Source organism: Callospermophilus lateralis, chromosome 5, assembly GCF_048772815.1.
Source record: "Callospermophilus lateralis isolate mCalLat2 chromosome 5, mCalLat2.hap1, whole genome shotgun sequence".
Lineage (NCBI taxonomy): Eukaryota > Metazoa > Chordata > Mammalia > Rodentia > Sciuridae > Callospermophilus > Callospermophilus lateralis.
The window spans coordinates 117,734,963-117,757,532 of NC_135309.1; the positions used below are offsets into that span (position 1 = coordinate 117,734,963).

Genomic DNA, 22,570 nt, shown 5'->3' on the forward strand with positions numbered 1-22,570 from the left:
TGCAATTTAAGTTTCAGGGAAGTGGTGAACACATGCATGGTATAGAAACAAGATTCTGATTTAAAACAAATTCACCTACCTGTAAACCATTTCATTAGGAGCTGAGTCATCAAAGGCATAATCAAAACGAAATGTTTGGTTTTCTAGGTACCTTGTTAAATCTACTTTTTGTTTAGGTTCATGTACCATCACAACGTCTTTACTGGGGATTGTGATTACATCAAGATCTTTCATTTGAGTTTCTAAAAAAATAAGTGAAAATCATTGCCCATTAATTCTCATAGCATTTAAATTAAGGTACCTAAGTAGCAAGATTTCGGGGGGGGGGGAAGGGGTAGTACTGGGGGGATTGAATACAGGGGTACTCTACCACTGAGTTATATTCCCAACCCTTTTTATTGTATTTCAGACAGAGTCTCACTATGTTTCCCAGGCTTGGCCTCAAACTTGTGATCCTCCTGACTCAAACTTCCTCAACCAGTTTAAGTAGTAAGAATTTAGATAAAAGTAGTAAAAATTGTAAAAATTAAGAAAATACCCCATAAAAAAATTCAGTAACTCAAATAAGTCAAGACTATTTCAACAACAGTTTAAAACAAGATTTCTGTAAAGCAAGAATCAGAAATGGCTTTTTTTTTGGGGGGGGGGCAGTATCTGGGATTGAACCCAGAGGCTCAATCCTCAGGTTTTCTTTATTATTTTATTTTTGAGACAGGGCTTTATTAAGTTGCTTAGGGCCTCACTAAATTGCTGACGCTGGTCTTGAACTTGTGATCCTACTGTCTTAGCCTCCTGTTTCACATAGATTTTAAGTGTGCACCATCACCACCATGCCTGGCCCAGCTGGCAATGATTTATAGAAGTGACAGACCAACAGGTGTAATCATAGAAATCTGCATAATAGTTAACATACAAATGAAATTATTTACACTGAACTTTTCCAAACCAATTTGATTTGTACTATTATTAAGATACATTGCAAATAAGACAAATTCAACTTTATAGGGCTCATTAAGCACCATACCTTTTTTATTGAGTGGTCGTTTTCTTACACAAACACATATTCTATGTTCATCAATCTAGGAATAAAAAGTCTTATTTAAGTGATTATCAGTGGTATATAAAATGCCAGAAAGTCAATGTAATTTTCTCAATCAGTTTTATAAATATGTAAGCAGCATAAGTAAGTTCAAAAAACAAATTAGCTTTGCTTAAATTTAAATTTTAATACTTGTCAGGCACAATTATTTCTAAAGTTCTGAGTGTAATTGAAACTTGCTCATTTTCTTTTTGGTAAACCATTACTATAAGTTAAAAAAAAAATTTTTTTTTTAAATATTTGAGGGTGGGTACTGGGGAATGAACCCAGGGATACTCTATCACTGAGTTACATTCCTTGACCTTTCATTTTTTATTTTTTTAATAAGTTTTCTTTTAGTTGTACATGAATACCTTTATTTTATGTATTTATTTTTATGTGGTACTGAGAATTGAACCTAGGGCCTCACATGTCCAAGACAAGTGAGCTACAACCCCAGCCCTACATAAAAAATTTTGTAGAGGGTTCTAATGTTCTTAGCATTAAGTTTATGTCAAGAAGGTGCCTTATTCACTTCAAGATAAATTGTATACAACTAAAGTAAAAATTTTATTCTATCAACTAGCATATTTCCAGGATGATAAGGAAAGTTGTTTGCAAAGATCACTATAGAAAAAAAATGGATTCTCAAAAGATTACCAAGCAAAATTTGAACAATTTCACAAATATGACAACTATTTTGCACAAATTTTATTTTCATAAAACTTATGTTCTCATAAGATGAAGCAGGGATTGAGAGCCAGTAACATTTACTATCATCAGCCCATTTCAGAAAGTTGGTCAATTTGTTGTGAAACATGAGCTCAAGATGCAGGAGGTAAAAGACATGGAGGACTAGCAAGGACTGAAATATATGGGATACAAATGTTGTGACAATTTTATGAAATCCTATATAATACATAAACCTAACACATTCTATATATGCTAGGTCAGATGGATTATTTTTCACATTACACATAAAATTATTTTCTGTGCAACAAATTCTCACTCAACAGGAAACAAGCAGTAAGACTACAGAAAAATTTTCAGCACTGGAGTTTTGGTCCACTGCAGCTCCTCAACAACCCTCATTTACTGTTAAAAGCCAGAATAATATTCATTTTCGAATAACAAATTAAATAATAATAAAATGGAATGATAGTGAAATCTACAGTCCAAGTCAAAGACAAAATAAGCTTATAACTGAAACCAAATTACGAGAGATGATTAGAAGGAAACTGGTTCTTATGTCATTATCTTAGCTATTGTTCTGCCCTTCCAAAGGCATGCTTTTCTTTGAAAAGGGTCATCTCTGTGGGCAGCACCTCTAGTATTTAAAATTATGGAAGATGTACAGAAAAGTAGATGATTTCTTGATTTTCCTCTTAAAATACAGGAAATGAGCCCCCCAAAGGAAAAAACATTTAGCTAAATACAATAGGAATTTAGTAGGTATCAATACACGTTTTTTATTGATAGCATAAACACTCCCTCAGCAATAGTTTAAAACAAAGAATCTTACAGGATCTGCTGTTGTTAGTGGTCTATAATCCAAACTTCCTCTAAAGTCTCTGATCATACACATAATTTCATAATTTGGATTTGTAGCATCAACATCCTATTAGAAGACAAAGCATTTGCCATTTATTATAATTATAATAATGCTACATTTGTTACATTTATATTACATGGTTTGAAAATTCAATTAAGTATTATTTGTTATAACTAAGACCCAACCTGAACTGAAAATGTGGTCTATGATAGTTCAGAGTTCATGTTTATTATGTTCAGATCACTTTGATAGCAAATACAATTCCATTAGTAAACATGTATCCTTTTAACTCCAAAGAATCATTCTTAAAACCACCTTTGACTATATACCAAAAATCATTTGTTATATACTTAATCCTAGAAATTGGAAAAGAGAAATAGCACTCATTAGAAACAATGACAAAACTCTAAAGCTAAAATACTAGAAAAATTCATTCTTAAATTCAAATTCTTCTAAGCAAGTCAAATTCTTCTGTGTGATTCATCTAGTGTTTCAGCAAAGTGGAATGTGAATTCATTTAGATTCATGTCCTATATTTATTGACTCTCTAAAAGTAATTTTTAAAAAAACTCTAACATATTATAAAACAGCTAAAAAGCAATAGGACATAGAACTTAAAAAAGAATCAAAAGCCAAGATAATTTTTTAAAAAATGTTTTAACTTTAAAACATCAAATGCTAATTGCAGTTTACCTTTTTGCTTCAAAATTGCAAAACTTCAGATTTTTACAAATAGCATGCCAAACCATGAAATAAATGACTGAATATTCTAAATCAGATTTTTTTCATACATCACATTCAGAATTGCTTTGAATGTAAATTTCAGAACTATTATTGAAACTCACTTTCATTTGACCTGACAGGAAATAATACCAACTATATGAACTCAAAAACAAAATGTGATATTAAAAATAAAGCAAACAGAGAGATATATATGTAAGTATTATGAAGTATACACAGAAAACGCTTGGTGGCATCTATGCTAAGTATCAGTAAATATCTGTTTTGTGTATTATTTATTTCAAAATCCAACTAGACATTCTCAGGTAACTTTCAGGTATAAGCTGATTTATTCAGGTTGAATATTACACTGGGTCCACAATTTCACATGAATTGGCAATCTAACACCATTTGAAAATACTACTAAATAAACAACCTGATGTTTTACTATAGGAAACAAGTTCTTAGACTATAATAGATACAAAAAAAAGCACAACAGAGGAGTTATAGGTTTAACAACAAAATTTCTAACACAAAGACCTTATAAAGGGATAAAAGACCATTGCTATTAAAAAGTTTACTACCATTTGAAGGAAGAAAAGAACACAAGGTAGAGATTCATTCTTATATTTAGTATAAACTGAAACACAAAATTTACCCCACTTCACTATGCCACATAGAACTTAATCATGGAAAACCAATAATGAAATTTATAGTACAATCGTGTACCTTCCTGGGTTGTTTTTCCAAATGTATTTTTAGATCTTTTTAAAATTAAAAGACCATTAGTCATAAACATAACATACACATTAGAATTCTGTAACATAATAGCTTATTATTGAAAAAGAACAAACTTTGAAGCCAACACATACTCACTAAACTATGTAAAAAGTACATGCAATAAAAATCTGCTATGGCAATTTGTTATCAAAAAAGCTTATTTCATTCCTCAATATCAATTTAAGGAATTTTCTAAATACTTAAAATGAATAGCTCTATTATTTTTCACAAGTTAATCACATTCACTGATACAGTTTAATCTTTGGTTGGAAACAAAATATATTTCTGTTACAAACCTGGGCTCTTTTTTCTCTAAGTTCTTGCTGCTGCAATCTCCTTTTTTCTCGTTTTTCTTGTAGTTTTTCCACTTCTTTCACACAATTAGATTTTCTACGTGCTGAAAGAAAAAAATGAGCTGCAGAAGTATAGTTTTCTTTTTAGAATACTGTACTTATAGAAAATCATGAATAATTTCATCACATATACAAAAAAATAAATACATATAACAAGGCATGCAATGCCAATTACACCTATGTGAACTTTATTTATGAGCTGCTTTAACAAAGGTAGGAACAGGACAATATACAAAACAGAGTCAAGAAGAATGACTCAAACATATTGATACATGTCATCTCTTGGTTTAAAAATCACAGATCTTTCAAATGAAAGTACTGAGAAGCCTAAGACTTTTTCCTATAAAGCCTTTACAAATTATTATTTGACCAGAATTTTAAATTCGAAGTAATTGAAGAAATTTATGTCACACAAAATTTTTTATCTAAAATAAACATTTAAAAATGCCATTAACAGACTTAAAGTGGCAAAAATAAAAAATATTCTAGAGTGGTAAAATGAAATCTGCAATAAAACTTAGAGGTAGACTTTACCATTTGGGAACTTATAAGAATGACCAAGAGAGAAAACATGTATGCCAAAAATGACTGAATCCTTGATACTGATTTACATACAAGGAGGTCCAAATTCCTTTTTTGCAGCTTGAACTGGAGATATATCTGAAACACTACCATTCTGTTGTGCAGAGGAAGATTGTTCAGGAAGTTGACTAGGCCGTGCACGTGCAGAACCAACCACTGTAAGTCAAAGAAATTTTAAATTCAGATCAAAAATCAGTAAAAGCTAACTTTGGTAAAACAGAGACACAAATAAAACCAAAAACAAACAAAAAATCCCTGATTCTTAAATGTTGCATTTAGCAAATTACTGAAGTTTTCTATTTCTGTATAAGCAATATAAAATAATGCATTATGTTCAATAAACTGACACTGCTTTAAAAAAAATTCAAATTAATATGTGCAGAGTAGCTTCCATAAATGTAGTTTTAGTTATAAAACTCAATCTGTATAATCTGCATAAAAAATAAAGGCAAATTTGATTTTTTAATAATAGTTTTAAAATTATGTGAGAACCCCTCCATGTCAAGATTTCAGACCACAAAGGAACTTCTCTTAAATATGTGTACAAAATATAAATTTTAAAAGCTTTGTTTTGAAAAAATTGATCTTACTTAGATACAAAGAAAGCAAAACTTAAGTCCTTCCAGACCTCTTTGTATTACAAATCCCATTCTTTGTTCCTTAAATACATAAATCTTAAAGAGAATTTCCCCCACTCTAGGTGTTATTAAATTGGAAAAAGGAACATGAAATTAAATATAAATAGCACAATACAAAGAAATATAAGGCTGGGGTTGTGGCTCAGAGGTAGAGCGCTCGCCTCGCACGTTGAGAGGCCCTGAGTTGGATCCTCAGCATCACATAAATAAATAAATAAAATACAGACATTTTGTTCAGTTACAACTAAAAAAAAAAAAAAATATATATATATATATATATAAAGGCAACCTAACACCTACAATACTGATAAATTAATAAAGTACAGTATTACCAAAAAAAAAAAAGAAATATAAACTTTCACAAGACTCAAAGGACAATGTTTAAAAGAATGACTTTCCCCTCCTACCTCTCTTCTGATACCTCTGGCCCATTCTGTCCCAGTATCCACATATACAGGGACAATCAGAAATACTAAATTTAAACTGCTGAACAGTAGAAAAGAAATTAATTATGCCTTACATTTCCTGGCTGAAAGCATATGAAAGACTGGAATTTAACTACAATTTATGCTTGTTCAGATTTTTCTTCTGCTAACTCTCATCATACTTTTTGGAAGCTTCCTGGCCAGGAAATTAACAAACCTTTTTTTTTAAACTTTTTTTGTAGTTTTAGATGGACAGCATGTCTTTATTTTTAAATTTTTATTTATTATTTAATTTATTTAAAAATAGATTAAAATTTATTTTTTATGTGGTGCTAAGGATCGAACCTAGTGCCTCACAGGTGCTAGGCACATCTCTGTCACTGAGCTACAGCCCCAGCCCTAAGGTAAACATTTTTTTTTTTTTAAAGAGAGAGAGAGAGAATTTTTTAATATTTATTTCCCAGTTTTCGGCGGACACAACATCCTTGTTCGTATGTGGTGCCGAGGATCGAACCCGGGCCGCACGCATGCCAGGCGAGCGCGCTACCGCTTGAGACACATCCCCAGCCCCTAAGGTAAACATTTTAATCATCACAATCAGCTGACTCCTTCCATCCCCATTCCTTCTTTCTCATAATGCTCTCCTCAAATTTGCAAAATTATTACTATTTTTAAATGTTTTTAAGTTGTTGATGGACTTTTTATTTATTTATTCATATGCAGTGCTGAGAATCAAACCAGTGCCTCCCACATGTAAGCAAGCACTCTACCAGCCCAAATTTTCAAATTTACTGAGCTGACTAAAAAAATTACACATTTCATGGGGTTTATATTCATTACATGTTTTAAATCTTTTTAAAAAAATATTATTGACATTGTTATGTAAGAAAATCAGGAAAGATTAAAAAATTAAGACACATATGGCCTGAGAATGGAGCTCTGTGGTACAGTGTTTGCCTAGTATGTGTGAGACCCTGGATTCGATCCCAGCACCAAGAAAACAGAAGGCAGGGGAGAAGCGGGGGGATATAAACTTTAAGTAAATAATATCAAGGTAATATTTATTTTTTATTTACCTTGTCAAATCCTTACTGAACTGTCAATGGGTAAGATTAAGAGACAAAAGTTTTACTTTACCTCTATTATCTCTTGGAGGAGGGTCATTCTTAATAGATGCCACAGTTCTTCGATTCTATAGGGGGAAAAAAAGATGTTCATTGTATTTTTTTTCTCTTCACTTCTCAGATACAGATCATGATCTCAGCTTCTTGAATGGATCAAAGTATGAAGACAAACAGTAATGTTAAACTAAATGGAAAAAAACTAAAATGAATTCCTATGATTATCAATATTCAAGTTCTTGCGTACAGAATATTCCCCTCCACCATCACCCCCAAATTATTAGGGAATTAACATGACCAAGGCACTGCTCTTAGGACTTTATATATGTACTAATTCGTTTGATTTTACACAACCCTATGAAGTCACTATTATTGCTCTTCCCATCTTACAGTCAGGGAAACTGAAGTAAAGAAAGGTTAAGTAACATTGTTATAATGTTATCCTGCCAAAACTTCATGGAGATTGAGTCTCTCTTTTCCTAAATACTTTTTATTTTATTTTTTTAGTTGTAGATGGACACAGTACCTTTATTTAATTTATTTATGTGGTGCTAAGGATCAAATCCAGTGCCTCATGCATGCAAGGCAAGCACTCTACCACTGAACTACAGCCCCAACCCTCCTAAATAATTGAGACAGAAGTGTTTCAGATTTCTTCATGTTTTGGAATATCTACTTATACATAAAGAGATACCTTGGTGACCAATTCTAAACACCAAATTCTTGTGTATTTCATATACACTGTATATACAATAGACATAGATATTAGTTTATACTGTGTTTTTGGTGCAACTGCATGTTGACTGTGACCCATCACATAAGGTCAGGAATAAAATTTTCCACTTGTAACATCATGTTGTTTCTCATAAAGTCTCGGATATCTGAGCATTTTGGATTTGGGAATCAGTAGGTTTAATTTTGGTTATCAGGATAATTAATAAAATACTAGTTCTAGACAGCTTAGCGCCCTTTGTTAAAATTAAATACTTAAATACTATGAAATATGTTTTGTTGTTTACCATAAAAAGGTTTTCTTAGGAGATTTGAAGACTTGGATACTGCATAGATTAGGGCAACAAACTTTTGATTCTATTATTTATTTACTACAGACCTCATTTAATTCATTTCAAAAGTATCAAATAATACAGCTGTTCTCAGTCCTGGCTGCATATTCAGATGAGATGGATACTATCTGAAGGACAATAATGCTAGTTAAGACCTCCTATTAAATAACACTGAATCTCTGGGAGTGAGGTCCAGGTAGTATCTTTAACAATTATCCAGGTGAGGGGTTGGGGATAGAACTAAGTTGGCAGAGTGCTTGCCTTGTATGCACAAGGCCCTGAGTTCAAATCCCCAGCACCACCAAAAAAAAAAAAAAAAAAAATTCAGATGACTCTAATGGTAAACAAAGGTTCCTAATGATATAGCAAGAAAGATAAACCTGAAGATCCTCCAAGATTTTGAAGCTGAATATGAAAAACAGTCCATTTACAAGTGAAAACTACTGACCTCTAAACAGTAACTTTCAATATGCTTAAGTTACATGAACTGAAAAATATGATGTTTATATGCAGAGTTTACAAAACAGAATGCTTTGTTTCCATTATTGTCTCTATCTTAATATATTTAGATACTTATGTATGTCCTCCCTCTAAAATATTGAGTTCCTATAGGCTGAAAGCCATGTCACATTCATCTTTGTATTCTGTCCAGCACAGTACCTGCACAATATGGAGGGAGAGGGGGTGTCAATGAATGCTTTTTAAAAATTAAGTGCAAAGAATTGCAGATTCAGTAACATTTGCAGGACTAAGTGAATTTTAAGATGTTGAATTTTCATACCAAGTGTTCATGGTAACGGGTTGAGAGAATGGAAGAAGAATTATTTTTTGAAATACTAAAAGTAATGTACTTTTAGCTTTTATAAAAAGACAAACTGCTAGGAAGAATATACCATGGTTTTAAAGTTTACCTTCATAGACGATATACAAGTAGTTTAAACAGTTCCTATCATTTCTCATCTTTCTTTAATAAAAATAAATAGCAGAATTATAACTTCATAAGACTATTAGGGTAGGTATCCATTATTCATAATAAAGTTATTTTTATTTACAAATGGTTCTAACTTCGATGTTTTTTGAAGCTATAAGTCTCAGAAAAAATCCTAATTAGGCAAGGAATTCCTTTGATCTTATCTAATGATTATCATAATTGCAAATTAGACAAACTCAATCCATGAAAGGGTGTGTTTTCCATCGATGTGGATGATGGAAAGAACTTTTTTTAAAAAAAAAAAGTCAATCAATACTTTTAAAATATACACAGCCTTCCAATTTTAAACCTGAAGACACGCACATATACATATATTCCCTGTTATAAATTTTCATCACTAACCTTCACAATTTTGTTTACTTTGGCTGAAGATGTTGAAGGTGGAGGTATTTCTGGACTGGGTTCGATTTCTTCATCAGGTACAAGGTCAGGGTTAAGTGAAAAGATGCTCTCCAGATCAATCTGTTTAAAACACATGTACATTTTGAGAAGGTATTTTGACAATTAACCTTTTCTTTTTCAAATGAATTTATACACAGTAAATAAATGATTTCAATCTAATGAGCAGTAGTACCTTGCAAACAAAATTATTTAGAATAATTCATGTTTTTAAAACTCTCAAAAAGCATACTCTATTTTTATTTAAATATTCTATTATATTTTCATAATTTATTTAATATGTACTGATGGCCACTTAGGTTATGTGTAATTTTTTAACACCATCATGCATATGATCTTATACTTGCCACATCTCCAGCCCTTACTATTTTTGAGACAAGGTCTCACTAAGTTGCTAAGGCTGGCCTCCAACTCGTAATTCTCCTGCCTCAGCCTCTCAAGTGTCTGGGAATACAGGCGTGCACCACCACACCTGCTGCATATATGCTCTTGATTATATGAATTGCTAGTAGCACGGTGACAAACAGAACCACATAATTAGCTTCTAGCAACTTTCAAATTTTGTGAGCTGGGTTAAAATAATACACTTCCATCTAATAATTAACAGGACATGTGCAATCATAATAAGATATGTAAGGAAAGACTAAGTTTTCTTTGAGTGAAAAATTTTAATCATGCCAAAGAAGTTTTTAAGAAATGATAAAAAATACATGTATCATAAAAATAATATACTTTTCTGTTTTTATACTCAGAATTTTGTGTGTGTGTGTGTGTGGTATTGGGAGTTGAACCCAGTGGCAGTCTGCCACTGAGCTACATCCCAGTCCTTATGATCCTCCTCCTGCCTCAGCTTCCAGAGTTTTGGGGATTATAGGCATGTGCTACAATGTCTTGCTATATTAAGAATCTTTCTTTTTGGTAATTGTAGATGGACAGCATGGCTTTATTTTGTTTATTTATTTTTTTAATGCAGTGCTAAGGATCAAACTCAGTGCCTCATACATGCTAAGCAAGCTCTCTGCCACCCCAGCCCTACATTAAGAATCTTGACAGCAGGACAAGAAATAAAATTTAACCCAGTGATCATACCTCTTTGCCTTTTGTGTCACCATTTTCTATCCATTCAACAGTTACACTTTCATTATCTTCATTTAAAGATGTTACCATTGCTTGGTGTATTCGGCCTAAGTAGGAACAAAACATACATTTTTAAAGCAATGAATGATGGCATTCCTAAATGTTGTCAAATTATAATGTGCAATTTTACACACACACACACACACACACACACACACAACCACACACAGGATGCTATCTTTCTTATAAAGGAGTTTCATAAACTCTCAGGATTAGGGATAAGCTTTGTCCACAAGGTCATAAAATCAATCTGTTACTTGCTAAATCCAGGAATGAACAAGACTAAATGAGAGCAAACCTTTATTTTCAGTATACCTGCTAAACAGTTATGTAGTGACACTGAATGCTTAGAATCTCATTCTGTTAAACAGTTTTAATCATTAGAAAGTTTCCTTACTATGTGTCAAAAGTAACTTGGACACAGAATGCACCAACTTTTAATACTATACTAATAAAGATACGTTTTCTTAAAAAAACACATCATATACTATGCCAACACTGTATAAGAAATTTCACTGTAATTATTTTTAAATATAGAAAGAGAATCTGAGTCAAAAAAAGGCTGGGAAATAGCTATCTAAAATGTCCTCTTCTATATGTTGCCTCTCCAAACCTACCCTCCTCCTTACTTTGCCTAGGCCAGCCTTTCCATATATAGAAACAGGATATTATAAATGCACTCAACTTGTTATCCCCCAACTTAACAGATTGTGTGCATCTTACCTATTAATAACTATACAGCTAAATAATTATCTTAAATTATAAAACAATATTCTATTTATCACAATTTATTTAATATGCACTGATAGTCACTTGGGTTATAGGCAATTTTTTACTAATACAGACACTGCTATGAAAAGGACAATATATCTGTCATGGAACATTTGTCAATTATCTCCTTAAGACAAATTCCTAGAATCAGATCAATAAGTTTCTCATGTATGTATGAACATTTATACACACATATATATTTATTATTTCATTTTACCCATCCCACTTGGTTATTAGTTAAGAAAAGAAACTGATATATTTCTATATCATCTGTATTACCTAATAAAATGCTGATTATATGGAATTTTCTCATGTATTTTCTAATGGAAACCCTTAGGGCCTCTAGTATTTACCTTAAAATAATTTATATCTCTTTAAATATCTAAAACAAAACAGATAAGAAATAATTTTATTATATTAACTATATATTAAACAATATCTTTCAAGATAATGTTGGCATCATAAAAATCTGATTAAGTATAATGTATAAAATTTCTGTCAATCACTACCTTTTTCTATATGGGTTCATATAAAAATCTAGAGAATAAATACTCTTGTAAGAATTCAAATATTAAGGATATAACCACAATTTAGTCATTAGTGCTGCTTTTCTTTTTAACTAAAATTTAGTGGTTATCTTTTCATGATTATATATATGTGGGTGTGTACCCACACACACATAACACTATATATATGTGTATATGTGTGTATGTATATACACACACACACAGAGACCTATTAATATGAACATCTGCCTAGCATTATATAAAACGAATGTATTGGAATTTAACTTTCTTTACTAAGTTAAATATTTCCAAATCACCTTCATTTACATTTCAACAGTAAGACCCATTCCTCTATATCTTCAGTGCTGAGGATTATTAATCTTAAAATGTTTACTAATATGATTAGGAAATCCCATTTCTTGGTGCAAGATACCTATGTCTTTTTCTTGTACTACTATGATTTCTCCCAAATAGTCTATTCTGTCCTTCAACCTGTTCTCCACACATCAACCCAACATTCCTGACTAAAAATTTATTCAGATTATATTATTCCTTTGCTCAAAACTTTCTAATAGTTCCCCATCACAGAGTAAAACAACTGAAGTTTTTCCAATGGCTTTTTAATGATCTATAGAAAAGTCCTACATAACCTGACACCTCAAAAGCTGGGACCTCATTCGTCTCTTGCTAGAGTAAGTCTCCCTTTTAACACCACCTTGAGGAAGAACTTAAAAGTGAAAAGCAAGTGAGTAAATGGTGCCACTTGCTGAAATAAGTAGACAGTACAAGAAGCAAAAGTATTAGGGATGGAGGGAAATGATAAACTATAAAAACGGTGGGAGCAATCAAAAGGAAGAAGCTTAAAAAGAAAAATTTTAAAATCCTTATTACAATTTGATTTGGAGAAAAGAAATTAGGTAAATAACCAATAGTGGTATGTGTCAGTTGTATCCTCTGGGAAAGAGATACTGAGCAAAGAGTACAAAAAGAGGAAGAAAAAAAATTGGTCATGGAAGACTTTCAGCCCATGATGCAGATCTCAAACCCATGAAAGTAAAGGTAATATAAAGCCGGACTGAGTAGAAAAAGCCTCAGACCTGGATGTAGATCCATCAAAATCTTGGGAGCCCTGCAGCAAAGACTTCCCACTATGAGACCTGAACTGGACTTGAATTGGCATGCCAAGATGTGTTGCTGGGTAGAGGCTTCCCAGGCCTCAGGCCAAAAGATAAAGGATTCTAAAGCTACTAACAACTGCATGCTATCAGTTACTTTTTTTTTTTTTTTTATCGGTTGTTCAAAACATTACAAAGCTCTTGACATATCATATTTCATATATTAGATTCAAGTGGGTTATGAACTCCCATTTTTACCCCAAATACAGATTGCAGAATCACATCGGTTACACATCCACATTTTTACATGATGCCATATTAGTGACTGTTGTATTCTGCTACCTTTCCTATCCTCTATCATCACCCCCTCCCCTCCCCTCCCATCTTCTCTCTCTACCCTGTCTACTGTAATTCATTTCTCTCCTTGTTTTTTTTTCATTCCCCTCGAAACCTCTTATATGTAATTTTGTATAACAATGAGGGTCTCCTTCCATTTCTATGCAATTTCCCTTTTCTTTCCCTTTCCCTCCTACCTCATGTCTCTGTTTAATGTTAATCTTTTTCTCTTGCTCTTCCTCCCTGCTCTGTTCTTAGTTGCTCTCATTATATCAAAGAAGACATTTGGCATTTGTTTTTTAGGGATTGGCTAGCTTCACTTAGCATAATCTGCTCTAATGCCATCCATTTCCCTGCAAATTCCACGATTTTGTCATTTTTTAGTGCTGCGTAATACTCCATTGTGTATAAATGCCACATTTTTTTTTATCCATTCATCTATTGAAGGGCATCTAGGTTGGTTCCACAGTCTATCTATTGTGAATTGTGCTGCTATGAACATCGATGTAGCAGTATCCCTAAAGTACACTCTTTTAAGGTCTTCAGGGAATAGTCCGAGAAGGGCAATAGCTGGGTCAAATGGTGGTTCCATTCCCAGCTTTCCCAGGAATCTCCATACTGCTTTCCAAATTGGCCTCACCAATATGCAGTCCCACCAGCAATGTACAAGTGTACCCTTTCCCCACATCCTCGCCAGCACTTGTTGTTGTTTGACTTCATAATGGCTGCCAATCTTACTGGAGTAAGATGGTATCTCAGGGTGGTTTTGATTTGCATTTCTCTGACTGCTAGAGATGGTGAGCATTTTTTCATGTACTTGTTGATTGATTGTATGTCCTCCTCTGAGAAGTGTCTCTTCAGGTCGTTGGCCCATTTGTTGATTGGGTTATTTGTTATCTTATTGTTTAAATTTTTGAGTTCTTTGTATACTCTGGATATTAGGGGTCTATCTGAAGTGTGAGGAGTAAAAATTTGTTCCCAGGATGTAGGCTCCCTATTTACCTCTCTTATTGTTTCTCTTGCTGAGAAAAAAATTTTTAGTTTGAGTAAGTCCCATTTGTTGATTCTAGTTATTAACTCTTATGCTATGGGCGTCCTATTAAGGAATTTGGAGCCCAACCCCACAATATGTAGACTGGAGCCAACTTTTTCTTCTATCAGGCGCAGAGTCTCTGATTTGATATCAAGCTCTTTGATCCATTTTGAGTTAACTTTTGTGCATGGCGAGAGAAAGGGATTCAGTTTCATTTTGTTGCATATGGATTTCCAGTTTTCCCAGCACCATTTGTTGAAGATGCTATCCTTCCTCCACTGCATACTTTTAGCCCCTTTATCAAATATAAGATAGTTGTAACTTTGTGGATTAGTCTCTGTGTCCTCTATTCTGTACCACTGGTCCACCCGCCTGTTTTGGTACCAGTACCATGCTGTTTTTGTTACTATTGCTCTGTAGTATAGTTTGAAATCTGGTATCGATATGCCGCCTGATTCACATTTCCTGCTTAGAGTTGCTTTTGCTATTCTGGGTCTTTTATTTTTCCATATGAATTTCATGATTGCTTTATCTATTTCTACAAGAAATGTCGCTGGGATTTTGATTGGCATTGAATTGAACCTATAGAGAACTTTCAGTAATATCACCATTTTGATGATGTTAGTTCTGCCTATCCATGAACAGGGTATATTTTTCCATCTTCTAAGATCTTCTTCTATTTCTCTTTAGGGTTCTGTAGTTTTCATTGTATAAATCTTTCACCTCTTGTTAGGTTGATTCCCAAGTATTTTATTTTTTTGAGGATATTGTGAGTGGGGTGGCTTTCCTCATTTCCATTTCAGAAGTTTTGTCGCTGATATACAGAAATGCCTTTGATTTATGCATGTTGATTTTATATCCTGCCACTTTGCTGAATTCGTTTATTAGTTCCTTTGTAGACCCTTTTGGGTCTCCTAGGTATAGAATCATGTCGTCCGCAAATAGTGATAATTTAAGTTCTTCTTTTCCTATTTTTATGCCTTTAATTTCTTTTGTCTAATTGCTCTAGCCAGTGTTTCAAGAACTATATTGAATAGAAGTGGTGATAGAGGGCATCCCAGTCTTGTTCCCCATTTTAGAGGGAATGCCTTCTATTTTTCTCCATTCAGAATGATGTTAGCCTGAGGCTTAGCATAGATAGCTTTTACAATGTTGAGGTAAGTTCCTGTTATCCCTAGTTTTTCTAATGTTTTGAACATAAAGGGATGCTGTACTTTGTCGAATGCTTTTTCTGCGTCTATCGAGATGATCATATGGTTCTTATCTTTAAGTCTATTGATGTGGTGAATAACATTTATTGATTTCCGTATATTGAACCATCCTTACATCCCAGGGATGAATCCTACTTGATCATGGTGCTCAATTTTTTTGATGTGTTTTTGTATCCGATTCGCCAGAATTTTATTGAGGATTTTTTGCATCTAGGTTCATTAGAAATATTGGTCTGTAGTTTTCTTTCTTTGAGGTGTCTTTGTCTGGTTTTGGAATCAGGGTGATGTTGGCCTCAAAGAATGAATTTGGAAGAGCTCCCTCTTTTTCTGTTTCCTGAAATAACTTGAAAAGTATTGGTATTAATTCTTCTTTAAAGGTTTTGTAAAACTCCGCTGTATACCAATCCGGTCCTGGGCTTTTCTTGGTTGGTAGTCTTTTGATTGCTTCTTCTATTTCATCCATTGATATTGGTCTGTTCAAATTGTGTGTATCCTCCTGACTCAGTCTGGGCAAATCATATGACTTAAGAAATTTTTCGATGTCTTCACTATCTTCTATTTTATTGGAATATAGGTTTTCAAAATAATTTCTAATTGTCTTCTGTATTTCTGTAGCATCTGTTGTGATATTGCCTTTTTCATCCCGTATGTTAGTAATTATTCTCTCTGGAACTAAAGAAGTTCTTTAGAACTTTGAGAGATGTCCAAGCAGTGCACCTACACAGTTGCAACAGGATATGAGTAAGAAAGAAAATGAGCTTAACTGGTAGAGAAAATTAAAAGCAGATCCAGAGAGCCCTAAAAAGCCATGCTGGGGCAAACCTCATCACTATTATAATCTAGGAGGAGCTACCACTGCTGTATCAAGCCCTACAATCACCATCTCCACTATATGAATAGTGGAGAACTTTAGTGGGAACAAGATTATTGCAACGTAAGTATCAGGAAAAGTGAAAGGGTTTAATATAAGACATATAATACGGTTTCATCACAGAAAGAAAGTAAGTTCCTGAGCCCAAGAAAGAAGTGTTTGAATACCAGACTACTCTAAAGCAGGAAATGGAGAGATTAGAGTGGTGGTTGTTGAAGGAAAAAAAGTATGAAGATGGGCAACAGAATTATCACAATACTGAGAATGGAGTAAAATGTGCACATTCTGAAAAGCAAGTCCAATAATAAACTTTCCCACTTTTGAGAATCTACCACAGTATTCCAACCTTCATAAGAAGGAATAATTTGGTGTATTAAACTGTGAGGAAAAAAGCAGACTATTAGAGCAAAATATGTGTTAAGGCTCTCGATCACAATTTCAAAGACTTTAACCTCCAAAGACAACATAGAACAATTAAAAACAAGAGGATAAAGAAAACCAAGGAGAAAGCACCTAAGCATTCACAGTTTCCTTGACATCAGAACCTCCACCATTTCAACTGTCAAAGCAGACACCCAGAAAGTGTTAAACCACAAGTTAAAAGAGTCAAAAAGAATCTGATCTATCAGCTAAGACTCAACTCTGTAGTCTGCACAGGGAAGAAGTAAAAATATGTTGCCTCATCTAGTTTACTTATCCATAAGAACAAATAAATACAAAAATCCAGTAAGAAGAAATGAATAAAATGGCTGGAGCCAAATGGGAGTCTTAAGTCTTGCTTTTCTTTTTTTTTTAAAGTTTTGAATTTTTTTTTCTTAATATCTATTTGTTTTTATGTGGTGTAGAGGATCAAACCCAGTGCCTCACGCATGCTAGGCAAGTTCTCTGCCACTGAGCCACAACTCTGGTCCAAGTCTTGCTTTTTTGACAGGTGATCAGAAAACTAGAAATATCTGTACTACTCATTTAACAAGGGGCTTTAATTTTTACTAAATGTCTCCAAAAAAAAAAAAATGTTTAAAACAACTCAACTGGGATGGGTTGTAGCCTAGCACATGTGAGGCACTGGATTCTATCCTCAGCACCACATGAAAATAAATAAATAAAATGAAGATACTGTGTCCATCTACAACTAAAAATATTTTTAAAAAAATAAACATTATAAACGTTTCTCTTGGGCTGCAGTTTTGGCTCACTGGTAGAGCGCTAGTCTAGCATGTACAAGGGCCTGGGTTCGATCCTCAGCACCACATAAAAAAAAAGTATTGTATCCAATTATAACTAAAGAAAATTAAAATAAACATTTGTCAATATGACCAAAGGTTTTAAATTGTTTTATAGATGGTTTCAATTGAGATACAAGTATCTTTTTAATTGTAATTAAAAAAAGTATAATTTGTTTTTTCAAAAGTCAAATGCTAGCATCTACTAGCAAAACATTAAATAGTAAAAAAAAACTTAAGATATTTTAAAGGAAAATATCATGATGTAGTGACAACATATAAGCATACAAAAAGTATGGAGTCAGGATGACTGGGACAATGATAGTACTAGAGGTAAGATGAGATATCCAAAGTCTCAACTGTTAATAGCAGTCATGTTCCAGTGTTAGTAAGACTACTACAGATATAGAACTACAAGCTCAGAAATAAATCAGGATTGGAAACATCTTTCCCTAGGACTAGGACAATTTTCCTGTGTGGTCTTCCCAATACTATCCCTTTCTCTGGACCATTTGAGCAAATTCCTATATTCTATCTTTACTTTCTAATTTACTTTATTATGAATTATATCATATACACTTCCACATTAAAAAATACAAGACAGCAAACATCTGTGCTTCCAACACCAGTCAGATTAAGAAACAATAGTTCTATGTTGTTGCTCCCTGCACCTCCCTGGTCTTTTTAGATGGGATCTTGCTATGTTGCCCAGACTAGCCTGGAACCCTTGGACTCAAAGCAATCCTCCTGCCTCCATCTCCTGAGTTAACTGTAACTATAGATACATGCCACAATGACCAGCGAAAAACCTCACATTTCCTTCTCCTTAACTGAATCTCCCTCTCTTCTTTTTCTCCCGATATTTGAGATAATCATATTCTGGCTTTTTTTTTAATTTAAATTTTAACACTTATCTAAAACAGTTAAACTATATCTAAATAGTATATAAATTGATTAACAATCCTTTAAGACTTGTTTCTTTTGTTCAACACTATTTTTCTGAGATTTATATTGTATATGTAGTATTTATGGTAAACTCTTCTGCACTGCTACAGCCTATTTCATTGCACAAATATGCCAAGGCTTATTTCTCAGAGGTGCTTTTGACTCATTACTCTCAGCATCCCAGCTATGGCTCAAGTGTCCCTAGGTACAACTTGGGCCACCACTCTAGAGGACACAGGCCACAAGCCTTGATGGTATCTATATGATGCTAATTCTATAAAATGCAGAATGCAAGCACTATGATAGAAGCATTCACCTAGATTTCAAAGGATTTATCAAAAGGCCTGAGAATCCAGCTAGAGACATCCCACAGGGAAGGAGCTACTAAAGAGAGCCTCCTAGAGCTGTGGGAATGGGAAAGTTGCCAGGACATCAGATCAGTAGAGCAACCAACAGCATGCAACACCTGGGAAAGCTGCAGGCACCAGTATACAATTCCAATCTGAGAGAAACCATGTGGGTTGAACCCAGCAAAACCAGGAAGATAAGGATTTCTGAGGCCCTGAGGCCCAACCCCTGCTCCAGTGTGTCCAGGAAACAGCATATGGAGTAAAAGATTATTGTGAAGCTTCAATCATTAAGGTCTACCCTGCTGGTTTTAGACTTGCTTGGGGCAGGTTACTCCTTTCTTCTTGCCTATGTCTCCCTGTTGTAACGAGAATTTTTACCCTATGACTGTTCCATCATTCTGTTTGGAAACAGATAACTTGTTTTGATTTTATGTATACAGGGCTGAAAGAAGTGACTCTGGGACCACTGAAACTGAATGGTGATAGTTTGTATGTGAGAAGGGCCATTATTTTGAGGGGCCAGGGTTGAATGCTATGAGGGAATATGGTTTTGTTCCCAAAGAAACTCATGTTGAGGCTTAATTCCTCAAAGCAGAGCATGCAGAAGTGGGGCCTAATGGGAGGTGCTCAGGTCATGGAGGTGGGACCCTCATAAATAGGTTTTTGGAGAGTAATCTTTTGGAAAGTTAGTTCTCACTCTCAGGAGTTACCACTACAGCAGGTAGCTATGAAGCAATACTTCAGTTTTCCTCAGCTTTCCTGCATCTACTTGCCCTTGATTTTCCATCATGCATTCTGAAGTAGCATGAAGTTGTCCAATATGGGCCTTTTAGAATCCAGATATAGAAATATAAGCTAAATAAACATTTTTTCTGTATAAGCTACCCAAACTTAGGTATTCTGGTATAGCAACAGACAACAGACTAAGACAATGCTTTAATCATACTCACTGAAAACTATTTTTTGACATGGTGTGCTTATCCTAAATGTATTTCCACAATCTCTTATACCTATTTAGCCCCTTGTTTTGCCTAGTGCTGAATGAATCCCAAAATATTTTTTTTAATATTGCAGGAAACACTGAAATGGGAAAACAGGCAATTATAGAATGGAAGATTTTATTGCATATACACCTAATTTGATCTTATTTTTTGCTAGCTGAGCAAACATAACAGCATTTTACTTATATGTAGGTGACAGACAGTATCAGCAACATTTCTGAAATTGGCTAGACAGTTTGGGATGATGTCTAATACACTCCAATTTTTTTCCCCACTTAAAATGAAGGCAGACTACCGCTGCCTGGTCCTCTGCCTATGCCAGAGCCACCCGCGCCAGCTGCCAGCCCCTGCCATTGAGCGCCAGCCCCTGCCATTGAGCTCCAGCAGAGCAACAGCTTGCCCCAGGATCTGTGCAAGCCCTTGAAGGAGGCCACCAAGGAGGTGCACACCCAGGCAGAGAATGCCGAGTTCATGAAAAACTTCCAGAAGGGCCAGGTGACCAGAAAGGGCTTCAAGCTGGCGATGGCGTCCCTGTACCACGTCTACGTGGCCCTAGAGGAGCAGATCCAACGCAACAAGGACAACCCCGTCTTCGCTCCCCTCTACTTCCCCGAGGAACTGCACCACAAGGCCACACTGGAGCAGGACATGGCCTTCTGGTACGGGCCACGCTGGCAGCAGGCCATCCCCTACACGGCAGCTACGTGGGTCAGGTTGGCTCCAGCAGGTAGAGTGCAGGGAGCCGGAGCTGCTGGTGGCCCACGCCTACACCCACTATCTGGGCAATCTGTCCGGGGGCCAGGTCCTCAAGAAGATCGCACATAAGGCCCTGGACCTGCCCAGCTCTGTAGAGGGCCTGGCCTTCTTCACCTTCCCCAAGGTCGCCAGTGCTACCAAGTTCAAGCAGCTCTACCGCTCACTCATGAACACTCTGGAGATGACCCCTGAGGTCAGGCAGAGGGTTATCAAAGAGGCCAAGACTGCGTTCCTGCTCAACATTAAGCTGTTTGAGGAGTTGCAGGAGCTGCCGACCCAGGACCCCGAGGACCAGCGCCCCTCACAGACAGCAGGCCTTCACCACGGTGCCAGCAGCCGGGTGCAAGGTGAGGGTGTCCTGGGCTCCCACTGAAAGGGAGGAAGTGCCGGAGTCCTGCCCTAGCAGGGTCCAGGAAGTCCTGAAGGATGAGTGGCTGGGCGAAAAGGATGAGACAGGAGTTGTTCCATTGAAGCAATCTCCAGAGAGAGCTCTAATGCAGCTTTATCTGGGTCACCTTTTATTGTAATTTTTCTCATCATTATGGATTCAGAATATACCACTGATTATACAATTTCAAAACTTTGCCAAGACGTGACACTTCCTTAACCATCATTAGGCATATAGAAAAATGTATCATCAGTTTACATTTTTCCAGGATGTGACCTTTAGTTATCAATTATTAAGGGTACAGAATTATTAGCAAAATGCATCACTAATTTACATTTTTCAGATTTTCCCAAGATGCATTATTTTTCCCAAGATATGCTATTTTCTTATTAACTAATGCCAAACTATGTAACCAGACTCTAAGTCTCCTATCATCAACCTTTAAGTTTAAAGTACACCTGTACTTTATTTCTAATCTAAAATTCCCATCTAAAAAAGTCCCCTTAATTCTTATACTTAAAATATCCTAAAGTTTATAAACCATCCTTAAAGTCTATAAACCATTCTTGAAGCATATATCAGAAACCCATACAACTAAAAACTTAAGAATTCTAAACCCAAGAATCTAAAATAATAATTCTAACATTATTCGTAAAAGAAAAAAAAAATGAAGGCAAACAAGTACCCGGTTAGCATCTTTATATACAACCTCTAATTTTTAAAAACAGTTTATTGACCTCAATGGGACATGCCTGTGTATTGTTTAAAAACTGGAACTCACAGGTTTCTGCTTAGAAACAATAAGACTTTTCAAATGTATTAAACCACTATAGTTCTCAGAAGGAAAAAAATCACCAGTTCTAAATTCAACCACTTAACCTAAAAAAAAAAAAAAAAAAAAAAGGTCAAAGCTTCATCCCACAGCTAAATGTCCATATAATTTATAAAAACATCATCTGCTAAATCAAAGAATATAAATATATAATAAAATACTTTAAAATCACAGACTTTACTTCAAAGTTACTTTAGTTTTCACTCATTTTTTGAAAATATCTTTATTATTTAAGGTTCAGCTTCTTGTCATGGTGAAATTAAAGAAAAAATTTCAGAACTCAGCTTTTTAAATATGTTAGTAACTATTAAGACAAATAGTTTTTTAAAATAAAAAAAACTGCTATGTACTGAAAGAAAATACTCAAATTCAAGCCACCTCTGTCCCAATAA

The 22,570-nt window shown here is 34.6% G+C and overlaps 1 protein-coding gene and 1 pseudogene across 2 annotated transcripts in view; one reads left to right on the forward strand and one right to left on the reverse strand.

The window, feature by feature from the left end:
• Nucleotides 1-22,570, reverse strand: part of Kif2a (kinesin family member 2A) — a 64,479-nt gene that overhangs the window by 23,519 nt on the left and 18,390 nt on the right. The window contains exons 2-9 of one of the 2 annotated variants that reach the window (XM_076857241.2): nt 10,793-10,887; nt 9,647-9,766; nt 7,266-7,320; nt 5,156-5,221; nt 4,427-4,527; nt 2,601-2,696; nt 1,025-1,079; nt 80-242 (exon numbers count right to left, since the gene is read on the reverse strand). In XM_076857241.2, the coding sequence (XP_076713356.1) occupies nt 80-242; nt 1,025-1,079; nt 2,601-2,696; nt 4,427-4,527; nt 5,156-5,221; nt 7,266-7,320; nt 9,647-9,766; nt 10,793-10,887 (751 nt within the window). Of the gene's footprint in view, nt 1-79; nt 243-1,024; nt 1,080-2,600; nt 2,697-4,426; nt 4,528-5,098; nt 5,222-7,265; nt 7,321-9,646; nt 9,767-10,792; nt 10,888-22,570 lie in introns of both variants that reach the window. The other variant, XM_076857240.2, reaches the window with a different exon arrangement.
• LOC143400028 (heme oxygenase 1 pseudogene) lies at nt 18,213-21,331 on the forward strand (annotated as a pseudogene).